General features: G+C 41.3%; 1 protein-coding gene across 8 annotated transcripts in view; it reads left to right on the top strand.

Moving 5' to 3' along the window:
* Positions 1-22,578, top strand: part of APBB2 (amyloid beta precursor protein binding family B member 2) — a 664,454-nt gene that overhangs the window by 357,706 nt on the left and 284,170 nt on the right. For 5 of the 8 annotated variants that reach the window (XM_030191334.1, XM_030191333.1, XM_030191329.1 and 2 more), the window contains one exon: positions 21,334-21,542. In XM_030191334.1, the coding sequence (XP_030047194.1) occupies positions 21,334-21,542 (209 nt within the window). The remainder of the gene's footprint in view (positions 1-21,333; positions 21,543-22,578) is intronic. The other 3 variants (XM_030191336.1, XM_030191335.1, XM_030191332.1) reach the window with 1 other exon arrangement.

The following is a 22,578-nucleotide window of genomic DNA, read 5'->3' as shown; positions in this document are numbered from 1 at the left end:
AGTGCTGTTAATACCAATAATAATTGGTTATTAGTGCCAGTAAGCTAATGTGTCAATTAAGTTATGTGCGTAACTGTAGGTATTCTATAATCTGTGTGTGCAATTTTGCACGCTAACCCCCAGATTCTATTTATCACACCGAGATTTCCGCGTGGAAATCAAAATGTATTCCATAACGATGCACATAACTTAATTAGTTAACAACTTAATCACCGATGATGGTTAACAAGCAATTATCAGCACTAATTGGCATTAAGTAGAATTACGTGCACTACCCATTAAGCGTATTCTGCAAAGCATTCTGCATAAATTCTACCAAAAAGAGGGCTTGACTGTGGGCAGGTCATGGGCTTTATGTAACCTTGTATGCATGGTTATAGAACATACCTGCTCTGCGTCTAACTTAGGCGTCGGTATTTACACCTTGGTTTGCTTGACATAAACTAGATTTAGGTGCTGTCATGGCTGCTCTGCATATTCTATATACTGTGTGGCAATTTAGGCATATTCTATAATGTACACCTAAATTAAGGTGTACTTTATAGAATGTGCTAGACTAATTCCATTATAGCACTGAATTTTTAGGCATGATGATGTATAGAATATAGTCCTAAGTGTAAAATTGTATGCCCAGGATTATAAAATGAGGGGGATAGGTGGCAAGTCTATAAAGTGCACCAAAGGTTAGGTGCCAAAATGCTGGTGCTAAGCGTGAATTCTAAAATAGCATCTGGGTGCCCAGTTTAGAATCCTAGCGTAAATCGCAAGGCATGAAAGGTGTGTGCTTAAATGCAGTACTAAAGGGTACAGGGTGATGGATTTGATATATCGCCTTTCTGTGGAATAACCAAAGCAATTTATGTTTTTATTATTATATGCAGATACTTTTTCTGTCCCTAGTGGGCTCTCAAATAAGTTTTTGTACCCGGGGCAGTGGAAGGTTAAGTAACTTGCCCAGGGTCACAAGGAGTTCCAGTAGGATTTCAACCTGGTTCCCCAGGTTCTCAGTCCACTGCACTAAACATCCTCAACTGTAAAGGATATAGAGTGAAGGGTAATTGGATTTGATAGAGTGTAAATGACACTTTGCTATAACGTGTGTGTGTGTAATTGTGGGAGATGCCCGTGCTGCTCCACTCATGTGAATGCCCTCATGCAGTTGCGCACAATGCATGTCACACTAAGATTATAGAATAATCCTTAATGCCCAGCTAGCACTTGTGAATCTGTAACATTTACTCACAGAGGACCAGATTCTATAATGGGAACCCAAATTTGGGCACTAAAAAAAAGAGTGCTGAATGCTATTCTATAAACAGCTCTCTGATTTGGGTGCTGTTTATATAATAGCGCATAGTGCTGGGATCTGTGCCCAACGTTTGGCTCAAGGATTTACACCAACTGAAACCTGGTGTAAATCCTTGTGTCTAAATTAAGCACGGACCCCCTGAATTCTATAATTCTGCATGTATCTTTAGTGAACACCCCTGACCCGCCCATGCTCCTCCCATGGCCACACCCCTTTTCAGTTTGGTGCTAAGATATACGTATGCATCTTTATAGAATAGCGCCTAGCAAGATGTGCACTTAAATCCAAGTTGTTGTCAATTAATGCCAATAATTGATTGCATCCTATTATTGGTGTAATTGGCTCATTACTCAAACTGTGTGCACCCAAATTTGCACACACAATTTTGAGCGCCGTATATAGAATCTGAGGCATAATTGCTAGTATAACCTGAGCACAAATGGCATTTACATTTATTCACTCATGTTCTAGAATGAGGGGGATAGTTTAACAAGTATAGCTGTTCTGTGTTTAAATGGTAGCCAACAATTACCACTTGCATGTGTATTTGCCGACACTTACAAACGGAAGCTGCTGAGTGATGCTGCTCATTTCCTAGATGTGTAGCTTTGTGAAATCAATGTTCTGGTAAACACATGTGTTTTAGCCAGTGTTGTTCCACGTATTAGGCTCCATGCTTTGGAGAGCCATTGGCAAAATACATGGGGGGGGGGGGGGGGGGGGGGACAGTGAATGTCTCTATCTGGACAGTCAAATTCCTATATCGATGTTCTGTGTAAAATAGGGCTTCGCTTGCATCTTTTGGTTACAGTACAGTTATGGTGGAACACCATTTAGGACTTTGCCTTATTCTTGTCTCTGTGAATTTGTTGCAAAACACTACCTTTGTCCTGGGGAAAGAAATACCTGCTTCCTTGACTGGGGCACCCTTAGCTGGGACAAAGGAAAAGTATCTGGGAGATATTAAGTGAAGTTTTCCCAGTCCTGAGTTGAGCTCCTGTCTTACATTGAAGGATGGATGAGAACTGCCTTGAGGCAGAGGCTGCTGGGTATTTTCTCTGGATATGAAGATCTTGTGCTTTTATAACCAGGGCTGCCACTTCAGGGGTGCTGCTGCCCATAGTGCTCCAGGGAGAGTCTGCCCCTCTGACTGTGGAGCATGCTGCTGTGGCTTGGAAAGGGCACTGCCTAACACAGTGCTTTGGGGGGGGGGGGGGGGGGGCAAGACTCCATCCACATAGGGCAACCCAGCACTAACGCTGGCCCTTGCTATAATTCACAGGTCTTGCTGACAGCATTTTGGCTACCCCGGGCAACCTTTTTTTTAGCTGTTTATTTTTGCTGTCTACCATGTGATGGTTCTGTGAGGAAGAGGATCCACAGGCTGTCATGGCAACGGCCCATGCTATTAGGAGAGATGATTCTAAGTGACCAGTTACTGGCAGCGGGTTAATTTTGCTTTTTGCAGGTAATGTGTGATGTTAGACAAAACTGGACACACACAGGCCCGCGTTATAATCATTTACCTGTGTTTACCATCTTGCAGTTTTTCCGGGCATTTCATTTTCTTCATAGCCATGACCAGTTTTTGTGCAGACTGTGCGCTGGCCTTCATTATTGTGAATTCTGAGGGTAGGTAGAATGTGTGAGTTGCTGCTTGATGTGTTAGAGATTTCTGAGGAGTAGGGGGAAGGGGAGGATTGGCAGGCATATTTGTCTGTTTTCTGTAGAAAAACAAACATCCAAAGTTGCAACTGGTTTAAAGGTATTGACTTTTTTTGACTGGCTTCAGCTGAGCTTGATTTCGATTTTAGCTTGCTGCATATAGTACCTGCGTGCAAACAGATGAACTATGCACCAAGCAAGTGTCACTCTAGAAAAATCAATGCTGTTGGACTGCTCTTGGACTCTCCCTGTCTCAAGCCACAAGAAGTTAGTTACCCTATAGCTCACAGACTGCATGAACAGTTTCAGGGATTTTGTTTAGTGAAATGAGGGCTTGATGCTATTGAAACTGAAAATTGGTCTGTTCTGTCAGAAAGACAATGATGAAAACTTCTAGTGTTGACTTTGTACCACTCTGCCCTCTTCTGTTCTCCAGCAGGCTTGAGTGACTTTCTGGGGCCATTTTAAATTTGGAGAAGAGGGGAAGGGGCAGTTTTATGGTCTTTGTAAAAGCCTCATGACACTCCTTTAGAATTTTCATATATTTTTGTAATCAGATCATCTACCTTCACATTCTCTTTGCTGCCGTAAGGTGTCATGAATAGGACAGCTATAAACACTTGGGCATATTTTTTGTTGGGACTGCAGTGTGAGCTGGGCAGGAACATAAACAGAATTCTCATTTTCTGGCCAAAATTTCTATCCCTCTTCTTGCAAGCAGGCCTTTACTTTTCATCCTCTTCTACCTACCCCTCCAGCTTATATGATTTAGTAGTGGGAAAATTGTACAAATACATCTTTTGTGAAATTTGGTTTTAAATACTTGCCTCCTTCTGTTCTTTTTCTTATAGAATCGATAGAGTTTCATTTTATTTTCTGGGATTCCAACTTGTTGGTATTATTGTGTTTCCTGATCTTTCTGTCCCTTCCAATTATTCCTATGAAGGTTTATTGTTCCTCTACGTCTTGGTAAAAAAAAAAAAAACATCAGCCAGTTGATTTCATGGCCATCTGCTAAAATAAATTGCTCTCTTCAGTCAGACTATGGCATTGCATGGGTATGTCATAATCATGCTATAGACTGGTGCAAGTTTTGCTAGTCCTATCTGCAGCAGTTCCCACCGTCTCATGATGCTCAAGTTGCATCTGTGCTTCACAACTTCAAATGAAGGCAAAGGTGATTCCAATGTGGAATGGTTGCTCTTCATAATTGCACAAAGCAGAACCAGCACAACTCAGCATTCCTTTGTCAGGCTGGCTTTCTTGGTCCCCAAAGGTAATAAAATGACTTACTGTTCAATTTCATATCAAGATTTGTTTGGTTTCACATCTCTAGGAGTATATTTTACCATAGTGGTTTTCACTGATTTTTAGGGGGGTGGGGGACTGCTTTGTATCTAAAGAAGCTTAAGGAGAGCAGACATATTTTGTGACACAGCTGGCCTTGTGTCAATGACATATCCCCACCAATCTGTTTTCTCTCACTCTTTCCCTCCCCACTACCTTTTCCACCTTTCTGACTCTCTGAAATCTCACCTTGTCACCAGCACCAGTATCCTTCTCTCTGCGGCTTCTCTCAGACTCCCAGCAGGTTAATTGAATAATTTTCCAGATTACTACCAGAGAGGTAGTTCCCGTTGATTCCCTTGCTCCCTCTTCTACTGCAGCCATACTCTCTCTTGGGGTAGAATCAAGTGTTTCTCCATCACTCTTTCCTCTTAGTAGTACCAAGAGCAATAGCAACAAACAGGGAAAGAGCGAAGAGGAGGAGTAGCTTGTGGCCATTCCACGTCTACTTCTATCTGGCACCATTGTTTTTTTTATCACCTCTTCCTGTTCCCAGGATGTGTTTGGAGAGCAAAAAGCACTGAAGTTCCATGGTCCCCTTCTTCCCCTCCCTCCCCTCTTTATATCATAATTATATCCTGAGCTGGCACTGAGAGGTAGGAGGATGCAGCATCACCAACTCTGTGATTAGCAGGATATAAGTGGATGTAATCTTGCTACTGTATCTTCTATAGAAGTATCAAAAGGAAAGAAAAACTGGATGTCATCCGCATAAACCTGAGATGGTTGGCCCAGTTGTCCAAGTCAAAATTCATTGGCTTTTAGCTTAGTCCACTTGTTCATAGGTCAATATTGATGCCTTGATGCACAAGATCCATAAAGTCGCAAATCAATAAAATTGAGGGTTAGCCCACTTGTCTGTAAAACCATCCACTTATATCCAAGTGGATGGTTTTACAGACAAGTGGGCTAACCCTCACTTTTACTGATTTGCGACTTTATGGATCTTGTGCATCCGGGCATCAATATTTACCTATGAGCAAGTGGACTAAGCTAAAAGCCAATGAATTTTGACTTGGACAACTGGGCCAACCATCTCAGGTTTATGCGGATGACATCCAGTTTTTCTTTCCTTTTGATACTTCTATAGAAGATACAGTAGCAAGATTACAAGTGATTTTTTTAATACTATTTTTAGGTGGCTGAAAGAGAAAAAATTGGCCTTAGACGTTGATAAAGACCAAAGTCGTGATGTTTGGTAATTGTGAGGAAGAACAGGTTCCTGATTCAATTAAACTGTGTGAGAATGTGGTACATTTGAAATCTGATGTTCGTAATTTAGGAGTTATCCTTGATATTTTGTTGAGCTTCAAACCACATACTACTATTAATCATTTCTATAGCGCTACTAGATATACCCAACGCTGTACAAATTATATGTAGGTACTTTGTCCCTAGAGGGTTCACAATCTAACTTTTTGTACCTGGGGCAATGGTGGGTTATGTGACTTGCTTAAGATCACAAGGAGCTGTAGTGGGAATTGAACCCAGGTCGCCAGGATCAAAGCCTGCTGCACTAACCATTAGGGTACTCCTCCACATATTAAAAAGGTGGTCCATACCTCTTTCTTTAAGCTTAGGATAGGATGTTAAGTAGATTAAAGATATGTATTCCAGTGAACGATTTTAAGTTGACTGTCCAGAGTGGTCTGGATTACTGTAATACTGTATGGGTTTAGCAAAATCCAGTATTAGAGTACTGCAGGCTGTCCAAAATTCAGCGGATACGTTAACATCTAGACAGTCACGTTTTCAACACGTCTCTGCAATTTTGAAGGATTTCCACTGGTTACCAGTGGAAATGAGAATTCAGCTTAAAATATTGTTAATTCATAAGGCATTGAAGTCGTAATCTGATTATTTGAGAACAGTTCTTAAAATGTATCATTCAGTCAGTTATCTAAGAATGCAGGTTTATTGGTTATTCAATCATTACGGAAAATTCATTTTGAAGAAACAAGACAAAAATCTTTCTATAGCGGATCTACAGTTGTAGAACTCTTTGCTTTTGCAGATCAGGCTGATGTCAGATACAAGTCAATTTAAAAAAATTACTAAAAACACTTATTTTGTTTAGTATTTTAGAACTGAGAATTTATGGGTATGCTGCTTAGCAGTCTTTGGAGGTTAATTTATTTTATAGAAGATGGAATATGCTTTTATTGTTTTTAATGCAATATGTAAGTTTTTGTATTAATTTGTTTGGTTTTGAATATGTTTCCTTGTTATCAGCACAGTTTTTTACGGAATGTAAATGAGTAAGCTAAACTAAACTAAATGGGTTAGCCAGGGCTGTTGGGGGGGTCAAGGTTCCCAGGCCCGGCCTCCAAGAGGGGCTTGGCGCTAGGGTCTGTCTCTCTCCTGCTGTTGTGTGTCGGGACCCGGATGATTGGATTAACGCCATAAACCAAGTCCCAGCACATTGGTCAGGAGAGTGACAGACTGAGGGAAGAGCAGACACAAGAAGGTAAGGGGGTGGGGTGGGGGTGGCCCAAGTAGGGGGGTGGGGGTGGCGGCAGCCCTGCCCCTGGCCTAGCTCTGTCTCTTAGCCCTAGGATTAGCCAATTTATTCATCATATGTAAAGGGATTTGTAACTCGCACCTTTCTTAGTAGTTCAAGGCAAGTTGCATTCAGGTACAGTAGATATTTTCGTGTTATCTAGAGAACTTACAATCTAAGTATATACCTAAAGCAGTGGAAAGTTAAGTGACTTGCCCAAAATCACAGGAAGTGACAGTGGGCTTTGAACCTTGCTTTCCTGATTGTCAGCCTGCTGTTCTAACCATTAGGCTTCTCCACTCCAGAGTTTTGAAATTGAAATAAAATAAATGTTCAGTCCATGTTAGTTGGTACTTTTTTTTAAATGCTGGCTTCTGCGGGCTTATTTAGACCCAGATATTCAGTACCGACCATATATGGCAACCAGTACAGAATATACAAGTTTTGATGGCTGCTGGAAGTTATTTACCGGTATGTACCACTGATACTCAGAACCAGTGTTAGAAACCGATACCTGGATAAATATCTGAACAAGTTAGGACTACCATTTATGTGGTACTACTTGCCTGAATAATTTTCTAGGCACCTACTCTAAATATTGGCAATGCATGGCCAACTGTGCCTAAGCCTGTGCTGTTCCCCCAGAACACTCATGTACTAACCGGTAGTGCTGTGGCGATCAGATATGATATTCGGCAGCATTATCCAGGTAGATGCCACTGGATATTATATCTGGACCTGGTCATGGGAGTTAGGGTGGTAATTCTATAACAGTACATCTATAAGTACGCACTCATTCCCACTGCAGCTGTTTGTGACCCTGGGCGACACACTTAACCCTCTATTGCCCCAGGTACCAAAAAAACTTAGATTGTGAACTCACTAGGGACAGAGAAAGTATCTGCACATCTTGTGTACAGCGCTGCGTACGTCTAGTAGCACTTTAGAAATGGTTAGTAATAAAGGAAAGTAGATGCCTTCTTTCCTTTGTAGAATGCTAGCATAACCAGATACATACAGTATGTGCATATGTGGTTAGATGCAAGTACCAAGTGCTTGCACCCAAATGCTGTAGATGTGTGTAATTCATACTATTCTATACATTATCCCCCAATTCTGTAAAGGTTGCCCAAATTTGGGCGTATTCCTGAGATATGCAAACATTGTTTAATGTTTTTTTTTGCACACTTTAGGTTCACTCTTAGAATGTCATGGTTTCTCATGTTTCATCTACGCTGACAATATCACAGTTATGATTCCTGTTTATCAGACCATCAATCAGGTTAATCAGCTAGTTGAGAATTGTGTAGATTTAATTTCCAGATGTTTATTTTGTGTACATAATTTTGAGTCTATGCATATTATGTTTTATTGTCCTGGCTTCTTAATTGTTGTGAACTGCTCAGAACTTTGTGGTTATAGTAGTATACAAATACTATTAATTATTGATGTTAATTGGCACCAATTAGGATTTGTGTGCGCATCTGGCTGTGTGCTATTCTATAGCACTGGGTGCCTAAATTCCAATATCGTGCAACCCAAAAAGGCGTGGCCATGGGAGGGGTATGGATGGGTCAGAGGTGTTATAAAAATGTGTACACACTATGCACAGTTATAGAATACCCGGGCGCTAGAATTGGCACTACGTGTGCTATTCTATAAAGGGCACTCAGCCTGGAGCACCTTTATAGAATAGTACCGATTTTTTTTTATTTTTTTTTTTCTCAAACTGATTTTTGAGCACCATTTACTGAATCTGGCCCTATGTGAGTAAATGAGTTCTATTCTGCCTTTATGTACACCTACCTGTAAAATACATACTGTGTAAGGTATAGGTGTGTTTAGAGAATTGTGTTTGGGCATATTCTTGGCATTTATATCCTTATATGCTAGAATTCTAAACATTTATGTGTGTAACTGGTGTATAAATGTTAGCTCCTACTTTATAGAATTACTCCCTAAGTAGAGCTGCCCCTACCCATTTAAATCCATTTGAATGTTGACCCCTAAGTTTGTACCTGAGGCAATAGAGCATCAGTGAAACTTGAATCCTGCCTTCTCTTGTTGTTGTTGTTATCTGAGTGATGCATGAGATTCATCAGCTTCGCACCAGGCTGGCAATCTACTAAGCGATCCTCATGTCCTCCAACTACCCAGCTATGCCTAATAATCGAATCATCAACTACAGTGGCCATCCTAACCTTTCCTTCCTGGGCTCATGCCCCTGAAGACGCATCCTCTGTGTGAAGATATTGCATTAACTGAGGATGGATACTGGTTACAGAAATGCTTCCTGCAATCAAGGTGATACTCTGCTTTCAGATGATCTTTTTTCGCCATGGCAACACAGAGGCGACTTCTTCACTATGTCCCAGAAAAGTTTATTTATGTGTTCTAACAAGTTTCAATTCAAAGTGGCTTACAACTTACATTTTAGGTGAGGTTTACAAATTAGCTTTATCTTTGGGTAGGACAAAGATTGTTTCTTAGATATCTATAGAATGTTTGAGTGTAGTTCTGAAACGTAGAACTATAATTCATGTGGTTGTCTGTAGAGGTAGGATGTTGATGGAGGTAGAACGATGTTTTTTGTGATTATCTGATGAATTTTGATAAGATAGATTTGTAGAGGTGAGATGTCGCTCACTTGTGTTACCTACAGAATTTTCTGAAGAGAGAGGTTTTCATTTCTTTCCTGAATTGAAGGTAGTTAGTGATGGTTCGTATGGCTTTTAGTATTGAGTTCCACCATTTGGAGCCCAGGTAGCTAAAACCTGCTATATAGATGGTTTTGTAGGTTATGTTTCTGCATTTGGGTAGAAGAAGTAGGGTACCATCTGGTTTCTGGGTTTGCATTTCTCGGTGATAGTTTAATCATGTCTAGCATATATTCAGGAATCATTCCAAATAGTATTTTGAAAATGAGGGTACTCGTTTTAAAATGTAATCTTACCTTGATTGGTAGCCAGTGTAGTGTTTTGAGCAGTGGAGTTGCTCTTTCATATTTCAGCTTCTTGAATATGAGTCTTGCTGCTGTGTTTTGGATGGTTTGTAGTGATTTTAGTGTGCTTTCCTTGCACCCTATGTATGCTGTGTTATAATAGTCTAGCTGTGTTAGAATTGTTGATTGTACCATTATCCGGAATGATTGTCTAGAAAAGTAGTCTCTTATCCTTCTCGGTTTTCATAGTGTTTTGAAACATTTTGATGATGCTGATATTTGATTATCCAGTGTTAGATGTTTGTCGAGGATAATTCCTAATATTTTTAGTTGTGTTTCAATGTGGTATGTTTGTTGGTTGGTTGAGAAGTTTTGGTAAGATGTGAGGTTGTTCGCTGGTGTCTCCATCTGATTTTTTGTGGGAGACTGGTGTCTACCATTTCCCGGCCCTCTCTGAGCTGGGCGTTCTCCGCCATGAATCATCATCAGACCACAAAGTAAGCCTTTTCTGGGTCTCAATCTTCGGTTCCGGGCGGTCCAGCTGTTGGTGCTTCATTCCAGCGGTGGTTCTGCTCTTGTCCATTTGTGTCTCACAGGGGCTGGGCTGCTTCTGTGCGAGGTTGTTCCCAGCCCCTGGTGCACCCAATGGGTCTGCAGGCAGATGTCGGTGTTGCTTCGCTTCTCTGCTCAAGCAGGGATTGCCCGTTTGGACCCAGCGTCAGCTGGCCGATTCGGTTATTCTTTGTATATTCTTCTCTGTCTGCCTCTGCTCCTCCAAGTCTGCTACTGTAGTCTTCAAGATCAGATTCATCCCCTGTGAGCTAGGAGCTCTTTACACTGAGCACAAGTATACAATCTCTCAAAATCTGGGAGATAATCATACCTGTAGCACTCAGTGCTAAAGACTGGGTAGCTGCCATTTCGCTTCTGAACTGCAGTCTGCATCAGTTTAGGTGAGCTGTTGCTCATGGAGTAGAGATACTAATATACAAGGTATAGTGTTATTTATTTTATGTTTGCTTCAAATAAACTGCAAGAATTAATCTATTTCCAAGGGTTAATAATGCTGATGCCCAATTAAGTCTTCAGGCAAACAATTACCCTCCTATCCTGGAGCTGGGTGTAAGTTAGGGTGGGATGGAGGTCTGAGAATCAAACACTAAACGGAAGGTTTTTTTTCTGCAAGGCTTTAATAAGCACTAAATAGAACATTTAACTGCTAAACTATGCCTTGACTTTATAAACACTGTGGCCGATATTCAGCCGGCAGCGGTCAACATTTTTTTGGCCACTGCTGGCTTTATTCCTGGATATTCAGTGCTGGGTCATTTCCTGACACCGGCATTGAATATCCAGGCATACATGGTTGGATAATGCTTATGCAGTTAAGGGTAATATTTAACACTTGATTGCATAAGTTGAACCATATAGAGAGAGCCGACAGCTTTTTATGCGATCCAATTTATATGGTTAAGTGCTGACTCTGCCCCAGGTCCGCCCACAAATTAGCCAACTTCAGCGTAGGTGCTAACTGCAGATATTCAGAATCACAGTCCAGTTAAGTCCCACTGAATATTCGTGGTTAGCCCCGGACAAGCAATTTAAACGGCTTGGAGCCTCTCCTGGCCGTCTAAATCATTTTGACTGTTGGGTCAATCCAAAGTTTTCAGACAATTTTCCAGCAAGTAAATACAAGTACAGATAACCTTCTCGGCAGTAACAGATCTTGTCTCAGCACTCCAGGTTCAAAAACTGGGGATAAATCTGTACTAAAACAGGAAAATGATCATCTTAACATGATGACTGCAGAAACTCTGTGGGAACATCTCCAGACTTGACTTTGTTGTTAAATAAAGTTTGAATATATCACTGGTGGAAGACCTTTGGCATATATGTGAGCTCCTGATTTTGTTTTAACAAGTGAACACCAATAAACACCCTTGATGCAAAAAAGTTAAAATAATGTCTTGTTGGATAATATGAAGATACTTGCTTGTAGCAGGCCAATTATTCTCACATGTGAATAATGCGGTCCACGTTGCCCAGTCTGGAGCTTGAAAAAGCTTTATTGAACTTTGAGAGCATGCGCTGCGCTCCCATGCCTTCCCACCCACCATGAGAGCGTGGGACACACAGTATAATGTACTAAAAAAGGAGACAACTCCAAGGGGAGTTGGGAGAATATGTGACAATATATGACCTGCTTTCCTCTGAGAATACTTGCTACAGGTAAGTATCTTTGCTTTCTCCAAGGACAAGCAGGCCAATAATTCTCACATGTGGGAATCCCTAGCTACTAGGCTCACAGAAAAGGACCTCGCAACGGCAAGGCCAAAATACAGATTAACCTGAAACTATATACAAACTGTGTGAGTGCAGTCTGGGACAGAATAAAAAGGGTCTAGGGGGTGGACTTGGATTCTAGACCCCATACAAATTCTGCAGAACTGTCTCTCCAAATAAACTGTCGTGTTGGGTAGTCCTGCTCAAGGCAGTAGTGAGATGTGAATGTGTGGACTGAAGACCACATTGTAGCCTTGCAAATTTCTTTAATGGAGGCTGGCCTCAAGTGGGCTACCAACACTACCATGGCTCTGACATTGTGACACTCAAGGGTCAGCCCAACCTGGGCATAAGTGAAAGAAATGGAATCTGCTAGCCATTTGGAGATTGTGTGTTTCCTGATGGCTACTCCCAGGCTGTTTGGGTCAAAAGAAACAAAAATCTGGCTGGACTGTCTGTGGAGCCTAGTCTGCTCCAAGTAAAAGGCCAATACTTGCTTGCAGTCCAAGATGTGCAGTGTGCTCCCTGCCAGGTTGGGCATGAGGTCTGGGAAAGAATGTTGGCAAGATAATCGACTGGTTTAGATGGAATTCCCACACAACTTTAGGCAGGAACTTAGGGTACGTGCAGAGAACCTCTCTGTTGTGATGAAGCTTCATATAAGGTGCATCCACTACTAAAGCCTGAAGCTCGCTGATCCTCCAAGCCGAAGCAACAGCCACCAAAAATGTGACCTTTCAGTACAAGTACTTCAGATGATAGGAATCAAGTGGCTCAAAAGGAGCTTTCAACAGCTGGGTGAGAATGATGTTGAGGTCCCATGACACAGGTGGAGGTTTGACCCGGGGGCTTTGTCAACTGCAAATGTTTCATGAGGTGAACAACTAGAGGCTGTCCAGAGATGGGCTTATCCTCTACACAATGATAAGCACTAATTGCACTGAGGTGAATCCTGACTGAGTCGGTCTTGAGGCCAGACTCGAAAAGGTGTAGAAGGTATTCAAGCAGGGTCTGTGTAGGGCATGAAATGGGACCTAGGGTCTTGCCCTCACACCAGACTGCAAACCTCCTCCATTTGAAAGAGTAACATATTAGTGGAATCTTTCCTTGGAAGCCAGTAAGACCCTGGAGACACCCTCTGGAAAATGCAAGAAAGCAACTTCTAAGCTCTCAACATCGAGGCTGTTGGGCAAGTTCAGTGTTATATAATAGTATTTTATATAGCACACAGTTCATCTGATGATGCCATTGTTTTCTTAAACAATAAAAAGAACCAATGGCAAGACTTTGTCACATTTATTTTTAACTGTATGATATTATAAAGAAGGGTAATAACGCTCTTGAAATATCAGTGGGGTTTTTTTTTTAATCTTTAAAGTGCATTCTCACAGCATATATTTTTTGTTTTATGTACCTTGGCTACTATGTGAAATGCATCTCTTCTGTGGCCATTTTCTCCTATTTCGTTACTGTTTTGATAGTCTTCTAAATTGTAGTTGACAGCATTTCAGTAAAAGCTGCTGTTCCTGGAGTTGTTGATGGAATTTTAATGCCTCTGACATGTGATAAATTTATTTTTTTCTTGCTTTTTGGGCCTGTAAATTAACAAAATTTACTGTCATGTAACAGTGAGCGCTGGTCCTCATAAAATAGTGACAGTGTCAGCGAAAATCGCATTTTTGGAGGGAAATGGATTCTAGTATTATAATCCATTATTTATAATCTGAGATTAGTGCTGCTTGTATTTTCACATTGACAAACAGGAGAAAATATATTTAACCTGATTGACGTGTGCTTGTACTCTCACAGGCCCATTGTGGATGTAATTTGTGCCTTTCTTAGTAGTTCAAGGCTCTTTTGCTTTGTAATATCTCTTTCTCTCCCTCCACTCCCCCAGACTTCTTTGGATCTCTCCTTTTCTGCTTCTGCCCACAAATGCAGGGTCAGTGGGTATGTTGCTTCTGTCTCCACCACCTTGTAGGTTCTGTTATCAGTCTGCCAAGCCTCCAGTAGTGGGCAAGGAAATGTGAAGAGAAGAAAATATCCTTTCTGCCTTTGGTAGCAGCACAGAAGAACTTGGTGGAACATTGCAGCATTTCATCCAGTTCTGTGACTTCAGCCTTTTCTGTCTGAAATTATAGCACCAAATGAACATCTGTAGTTGATGCATTTTTCACTGGTGTGTGTGATGAGCAGAGTGACAGCATCACCTGCCATATATTGCAGCTACTTGCATGCTGAACCAGCCACTCTCCTTTTCCTCTTTCACTGGTATTTAGTTGTTAATAGTTTGTAAAACCAGGTCAGGCAGCAGGAACTGAAATCTAAGGGCATGAGGGGGAGGGGGGTGGCAGGTGTTCAACAGTTTGTTGGGAACAGTGCAGCAGCAGTGACTCAAGGAGCAAGGTTATTCATTAGAGTGGAAATGCAGGGAGGAGAGAGGGGTTTGAGATACGAATATAGGGGTGGATACTGTTGGATGAATGTTAACACATGGAGAAGATTGGTAGTGGATAAATCCCCTGATTCTATAACTGGGTGTGCACATTTATGCATCTCTTGTGCACATAAATGTACCATCACTTTTGTAGGTAATGTACACTCACAGGAGCCAAATGGCTGCCAAACCCAATAGAATAAAGAGTTTGCTCAATATTGGGGATGTTCAAGCACCCACAGAACTGGCTCAGGAAAGAAAGGATAGAGGAGATATGCTACAGATGCTTAAATACTTGAGTGGTTTTAATCTGTAAACAAATCTTTTCCAGAGACGGAGAAGCGGTAAGACTAGAGGACTTAACCTGAGGTTGCAGGGTGTTAGACTTAGGACTAGTGTCAGGAAATATTTGGGATATTAAAAAAATTGAGGCATGTTAGATATACCTTTGCATTCAAAAGCACACAGTCTTGGAACGTAGTACCCATGGCCCTGAAAACCATGATTAATCTAACCAGCTTTTGCAAAGCTTTGAAAACACATCTCTTCAACAAAGCCTACAAAAGTCACCCTCAATGAAACAAATCATTCCTTAAACCGCCCAAGTACCCCAAAAAACACCTCTCACAGGACCTTACCTAACACCTTTCCATCTAAATCCTCTTATACCTCAGTTTATGATCGACTGTTTTTAAATCATGTAACGACGTTATCATAACTATGTAAGCCACATTGAGCCTGCAAAAAGGTGGGAAAATGTGGGGTACAAATGCAATAAATAAAATAAAATATTATTTTGAACAAGATAATTTTAGAGTAATATTACAGTCTTTCGGACCTATTGCAAATCAGTTACTGCAATCTAATCTGTATGTATTGTAATGTAGGTGCTCGTAGAAGACTAAAGACACTACAAAATACTGCAGCAAGGCTTATTTTTTCAGTATCTAGGTATGAAAGGGTTATACTCTGTATGTCAGGCTACTTGTGAAGGCTAGAGTGAGTTTTTTTTAATTGTGTACTGTTATTTTTTTTTTTATATAATCTATGGTGAGGCACCAGATTATGAGTAATTTAATTTTTACTATAAAACCATAACCATAGGGGGTTATTTGCAACTTACATTTCCCAGTTCTACAAGTGTTGGGTACAAGTCTGTTCATTTGGTCACATTTCAATTTATGGTGGTGAGATGGTGAAATTCTTTGCCTCTTCAATTTAGGAATATTCCACATTAAATTATGGTTTGTTTTGAAATACTTTCTTTTTGTCAATAAATTTTTATTGGAAAGATTAAAAAAAAACCATACAAAGTCAGCATTCCCAATGCACAACATACCAAACAAATACAACATTTGTAAGGTCCCCTCCAGCTCTATCTCTTACAAAAAAACAGTTTTTCAAAGATAACCAAACCTTGCCCCCCTAAGAGCCCACCTATCCCTTTCCGAACCCCCTCCACTTCTAATCTGTAGTAGAGAACAACAGAGCCAAGTGAATCCACTCCTCCATAGTCGGATCATATCACCCCTTAAGGTGATCAGTAAGGATAACCAGATCCTGAAGATGTGCCACCCATGCTAACCAGGCTGAGTGGGTCCAATAGTTTGCTTCCAAAATGCTGCAATCACGCCTTTAGCTGCAGCTAAACATAGTCTCCTAAAGTGGACCTGCCAACGAGACCCTGATGTATTACTCAAACCCGATGTATTACTCTGGATGTCAATGGAAATGGTTTACCCAGAATTTGAGTTATTCCCTGAACCACATGAGTCCAATATGATTGAATCTTCTCACATAAGTACATAAGTACATAAGTAGTGCCATACTGGGAAAGACCAAAGGTCCATCTAGCCCAGCATCCTGTCACCGACAGTGGCCAATCCAGGTCAAGGGCACCTGGCACGCTCCCCAAACGTAAAAACATTCCAGACAAGTTATACCTAAAAATGAGGAATTTTTCCAGTCCATTTAATAGCGGTCTATGGACTTGTCCTTTAGGAATCTATCTAACCCCTTTTTAAACTCCGTCAAGCTAACCGCCCGTACCACGTTCTCCGGCAATGAATTCCAGAGTCTAATTACACGTTGGGTGAAGAAAAATTTTCTCCGATTCGTTTTAAATTTACCACACTGTAGCTTCAACTCATGCCCTCTAGTCCTAGTATTTTTGGATAGCGTGAACAGTCGCTTCACATCCACCCGATCCATTCCACTCATTATTTTATACACTTCTATCATATCTCCCCTCAGCCGTCTCTTCTCCAAGCTGAAAAGCCCTAGCCTTCTCAGCCTCTCTTCATAGGAAAGTCGTCCCATCCCCACTATCATTTTCGTCGCCCTTCGCTGTACCTTTTCCAATTCTACTATATCTTTTTTGAGATATGGAGACCAGTACTGAACACAATACTCCAGGTGCGGTCGCACCATGGAGCGATACAACGGCATTATAACATCCGCACACCTGGACTCCATACCCTTCTTAATAACACCCAACATTCTATTCGCTTTCCTAGCCGCAGCAGCACACTGAGCAGAAGGTTTCAGCGTATCATCGACGACGACACCCAGATCCCTTTCTTGATCCGTAACTCCTAACGCGGAACCTTGCAAGACGTAGCTATAATTCGGGTTCCTCTTACCCACATGCATCACTTTGCACTTGTCAACATTGAACTTCATCTGCCACTTGCACGCCCATTCTCCCAGTCTCGCAAGGTCCTCCTGTAATCGTTCACATTCCTCCTGCGACTTGACGACCCTGAATAATTTTGTGTCATCGGCGAATTTAATTACCTCACTAGTTATTCCCATCTCTAGGTCATTTATAAATACATTAAAAAGCAACGGACCCAGCACAGACCCCTGCGGGACCCCACTAACTACCCTCCTCCACTGAGAATACTGGCCACGCAATCCTACTCTCTGCTTCCTATCTTTCAACCAGTTCTTAATCCATAATAATACCCTACCTCCGATTCCATGACTCTGCAATTTCTTCAGGAGTCTTTCGTGCGGCACTTTGTCAAACGCCTTCTGAAAATCCAGATATACAATATCAACCGGCTCCCCATTGTCCACATGTTTGCTTACCCCCTCAAAAAAATGCATTAGATTGGTGAGGCAAGACTTCCCTTCACTAAATCCGTGCTGACTTTGTCTCATCAGTCCATGTTTTTGTATATGCTCTGCAATTTTATTCTTAATAATAGCCTCCACCATCTTGCCCGGCACCGACGTCAGACTCACCGGTCTATAATTTCCCGGATCTCCTCTGGAACCTTTCTTAAAAATCGGAGTAACATTGGCTACCCTCCAGTCTTCCGGTATTACACTCGATTTTAGGGACAGATTGCATATTTCTAACAGTAGCTCCGCAAGTTCATTTTTTAGTTCTATTAATACTCTGGGATGAATACCATCAGGTCCCGGTGATTTACTACTCTTCAGCTTGCTGAACTGACCCATTACATCCTCCAAGGTTACAGAGAATTTGTTTAGTTTCTCCGACTCCCCCGCTTCAAATATTCTTTCCGGCACCGGTGTCCCCCCCAAATCCTCCTCGGTGAAGACCGAAGCAAAGAATTCCAAATGTGGAAAAAAGTACCTGTAGCTTGCAAACATTGCTTTCAGTTTCACAGGAGTATAATACCACATTGTAACTACTTTATAAGCATTTTCTTTAATCAGCACACAAATGGAAACTTTCTGAACTTCTTTAAACAGATGTTTCCATTCACATGTTTCCATCCACTCCCCTTCTACATCCCGCTCCCACTGGTCCATAAACCGAAATCTACAAAAGGACCATCCCCACAGAAATATGTATATTAATGAAATAGGTCGTGGCCAAATAGAAAGTGAACGCCACAGATTCTCAAAGTGTTCAGTATCATCTTGGTCAGAATTATGCCAATCCTGTCCCATCATATAATGCTTGACTTGCAAATATGAAAACACATCACCTTCAGACAGCCCATAGATGTTTTTCAATTCTGCAAAAGTATAAAGTCACCCATATCCATCAGTTGGCGAAAACACTTGAGCCCCTTCTCCCATCTATGAAACACTCCACTTTCCTGTCCTGCCTGAAAACCAGGCTCAAATCAATTGGTGCTAAAGATGATGAACTATTCCCAGTCCCCAATCTTTTCTTTACCCTCGGCCACAATCCCAAGAAATGTCCCATAAGAGCTGCATCTAATCTAAGGGAATCTGGAATAACCAAAGTAAATAACATAGGGGGACAGTTGCTTGAAAATCCAGGATAACCAAAGTAAATAACATAGCTTGCTCAAGTACCACCCCCATCTTTATGCGGGGAGCCCTCCTAGTCCCAAATTTGCTTGAACTGGCCCGCCCAATAATACCAAAGAAGATTCGGGACTGCCCTACCACCCCATTCCTGCCTATGCCACAGAAACTTTGTGGCTAATCTGGGGGCTCTTGCTCCCCATATAAACCTAGAAAAATTCCTTTGTAACATCTTCAAAACCCTCTCTGGCACCGCTATATAGGTAGCGCTTGGATTAAAAATAATTAACGTGGCCGTGCATTCATTTTTAACGCTGCTATTCTTCACCACCATGATATCCAACTAGGCTGTCATCTGTCTAAATACTACTCCTACTACTACTACTAATCATTTCTGTAGCACTACTAGACGTATGCAGCGCTGTACACATTATATACAGGTACTTTTTCTATCCCTATGAGGCTTGCAGTCTGTTTTTTTTTTTTGGGGGGGGGGTTTGTACCTGGGTCTAAGTGACTTGCCCAAGGTCACAAGGAGCTGCCGTGGGAATTGAACCCAGGTTGCCAGGATCAAAGCCCGCTGCACTAACTATTAGGCTACTCCTCCGCTCCCTCTTTGAGAGTGGAAATAGAGGATTATAATTAAGTGTATACAGTAGAGTAAGGTACCTGGGAACCTGAATTCCCAGGTTGCGAATATGTGTATTTGCCCATTTAAAAGGAAAATTAGCCTTTAAAAGAGCTTCCTCCCCAGCATCTAGTAACATCCCCAACATCTCAGTTTTGTCTAAATTAACTTTAAAGCCTGATAATTTCCCAAAGCTTTTCAACTCAATATAACCGCTATAGAAAGATGTGGATTGCCAACATATAGCAAAATATCATCAGCAAAATAAGGCCACTTATGTGGAGTCTTCCCACCCAGCTGGAAGCTACAAATATCCAGATTATCTCTGATCCACTGTGCCAGAGGTTCAGTTGACAAGGCAAACAGTAAATGCGAAAATGGGCACCCCTGCCTGGTGCCATGGGTGATAATACATGAGTCAGTACCCTCCATTTACCCGCACCCTTGCCATAGGTTAAAAATAAAAACTTTTCATCCACTGACTAAAGTTGTTGCCCAATCCAATCTTGGCCAAGAACTTCCAGCTAACACGATTGGTGAAGACTGAAGCAAAAAATTTATTTAATCTCTCTGCTATGGCCTTGTCTTCCCTGAGTGCTCCTTTTACCCCTCAGTAATCTAGCAGTCCAGTTGATTTTTTTTACCGTCTTCTTTCTTCTAATATACCAAAAAAAGTTTTTACTATGTGTTTTTTGCCTCCAATGCATTCTTCTTTTCAGTCTTCTTGGATAGTTGGGATATTTCAGCCATACAGTCCCACCCACCCAGCCCCGAGTTGAAGCTTGCTTAGGTATGACCTGAGGAACATGGGCTACTATATGTTTGAATACTGTACAGTGGTGGGAAATTCCACACATGCTCTAAAATCTTGTCCAGAGACTTCAATACTTTCTCCTGTTGGTTCTGTCACTCAGTGACGAAACCACTTGGTGGTTGAAATATCCCAACTATCCACGGAGAACATCTGTTACAGGTATGCAATTTACATGGTACAGTAAACTATCTTGATATTTGTTTGAAAGGTGGTATGTTGTATTTGAAGAAAAAATAAAATAAGTAAACAAAATTACTTTACATCCATCAATTGTTAACAGATTATCAACCTGTTTTGAGCGTACTCTGTTGCTACAGAGCCAAGTCAGGTTCTGGAAGAGTAAAAGGCCCTCAATCCAAACCAGGCTGAGGTCCAATCAGACCATTGGTGGTTCTTACCACTAACCACTGCAGAAGTTTAGATAGTAATGAAGACTCAATGATTTTTTAGGTCTATTAACAGTCTTTGACACCATGGACCACAGTATCCTTTTGGATAATCCAGTGGTCCATAATCTCGAAGCACAGTGATTTGAGTGTTGTTTAAGAGAACTAAATTCAGTAAGTTAACATAGGGTACCCCACAGGTCAGTCCTACCCCCAAGGCAAATTGATTCATAATTTGAGAGTGAATTATTTAGTACATAAACAGCTGGAACGTTTGCTAGTTTGAAATTAGTCCAAGACTGGATATTGCAAAACAAAATCTTATTTAACCCATGAAAATGAAAGTATTATGGGTTTAGAAATCTTCAGTGCTGTAGTTTTCCCTGTAGCTTTATCTAATTAGCATTTTCATTTTTGTTTTCTTTGGCCTAGCTCATGCATTTTCGTTAGTAGTTCGAGGCGAACTACATGCAGAATTAAGTTGGAATTATAGATCTTGGGAATCGCGTTTGACTCTGCGCTAACCATGCAGTAACAAATAATATGGTTAATCTATCTTTCCTTTGTCCATAACTTGAACATATTTATTTAGATATGGTAGTCCCTCATTGGTAATGGGGTGCACTGACTACTGTATAGGCAGGACATTGAAATAGTGTCACAATAGTCTGCCACTTTAATTAAGGACACTGTTGGACCTTGCAGATGTTTTTATAAAGAATTGCATTTTTTACAGTCCAGTCTGACTTATTGATTTCTTCTCTCTCAGCAGATATATGGAGTGACCATTCGTTTCAGACAGATCCAGACTTACCACCTGGCTGGAAGAAAATCAGTGACATTGCTGGTATTTATTACTGGCACGTACCAACAGGAGCAACACAATGGGAGCGACCTGTTTCCATCCTGATGGATCTGCATGGATCAAGAAAGGGATCCCTCAGCTCAGTTACCTCATCTCCTACCCCAGAAAACGAGGTAGGGCATAGTGTATTTACTACTGTTTATAATGCACAATATTGAGAAAAATATTAGGCAGTAATTCTTTAAGGAGCTGCTTAGTTCTAGGTGGCAGAAAGGTGCATAAATGGTGGTAAGAATGCTGTCTAGTGGAAAAGTATGCACCATGGTTTGATGGTGCATGTTTGCTGGTGGGTTTACACACCTACGGTAGGTACACGTAAATTGTTATTCCATCATTTATGTGTATACTTGCGAGGCACAGGCATTTATATCAGTTATAGGGTGGTGTAAATGCTTTTGTCTTAATATATTCATATTTTTTTGTCATTTGTGCTAGTATTCTCTAAAGAAAAATAGGTGCCTACTTTTCTGTATAGACTTGGCTTTGAATAGAAACCTTAAATAGGTACTTTAGCAGACACTAAAGAATTTCTCCCCCCTCCCCCAAATATTCAAAACTATTTAACTAGCTTAGAATAGCTGCTAGCTGCTAACTAGCTATATTGCGTAACATAGACAGGCACGGATATTCAGCGCCAGACCGGCTATGTTGAGCTGTCAAAATAGGTCTATCTTTGACCACTAAAAAGTTAACCAATTAGTGCTGAATATCGGCTTAGGCAGTTAACGTTTTAACAGTCAAAATAAACCCAGATATTCAATGCTGGTCACTGGATACGATCCGGCATTGAATATCTGGATTTAACGCTGTTGACAGACAGAAAACGCGCTGCCCACTGCTGGCTGAATATCGGACCCTTCTAAATTCCTTTCTTCCTTCACTGTTCTGTGAGGTAGAGTTGAATTCCATGTTCTTGAGCCTTTCTGGTGATTTTTTAAAAATAATCTCTGGCCATGGAGATTGCATCCCACCATCTGTTAGACGTTTTGTAGATCCGTAGCTCTCAACCAAGTCCTCAGGGCACACCTAGTAGGGATGACTGTATGTTCATTTGTGGCTATCCTGAAACCCTGGGGTTGGGGTTGAGAGCCACTGCTGTAGATGACTCTGAATGGAGCACTGTAGCTGTGAGCTGAGCAGAGGAATTTG

Source organism: Microcaecilia unicolor, chromosome 2, assembly GCF_901765095.1.
Source record: "Microcaecilia unicolor chromosome 2, aMicUni1.1, whole genome shotgun sequence".
Taxonomy (NCBI): domain Eukaryota; kingdom Metazoa; phylum Chordata; class Amphibia; order Gymnophiona; family Siphonopidae; genus Microcaecilia; species Microcaecilia unicolor.
Note: the sequence above shows the minus strand (reverse complement) of the source record. Positions and strands in the feature narration are given on the sequence as shown.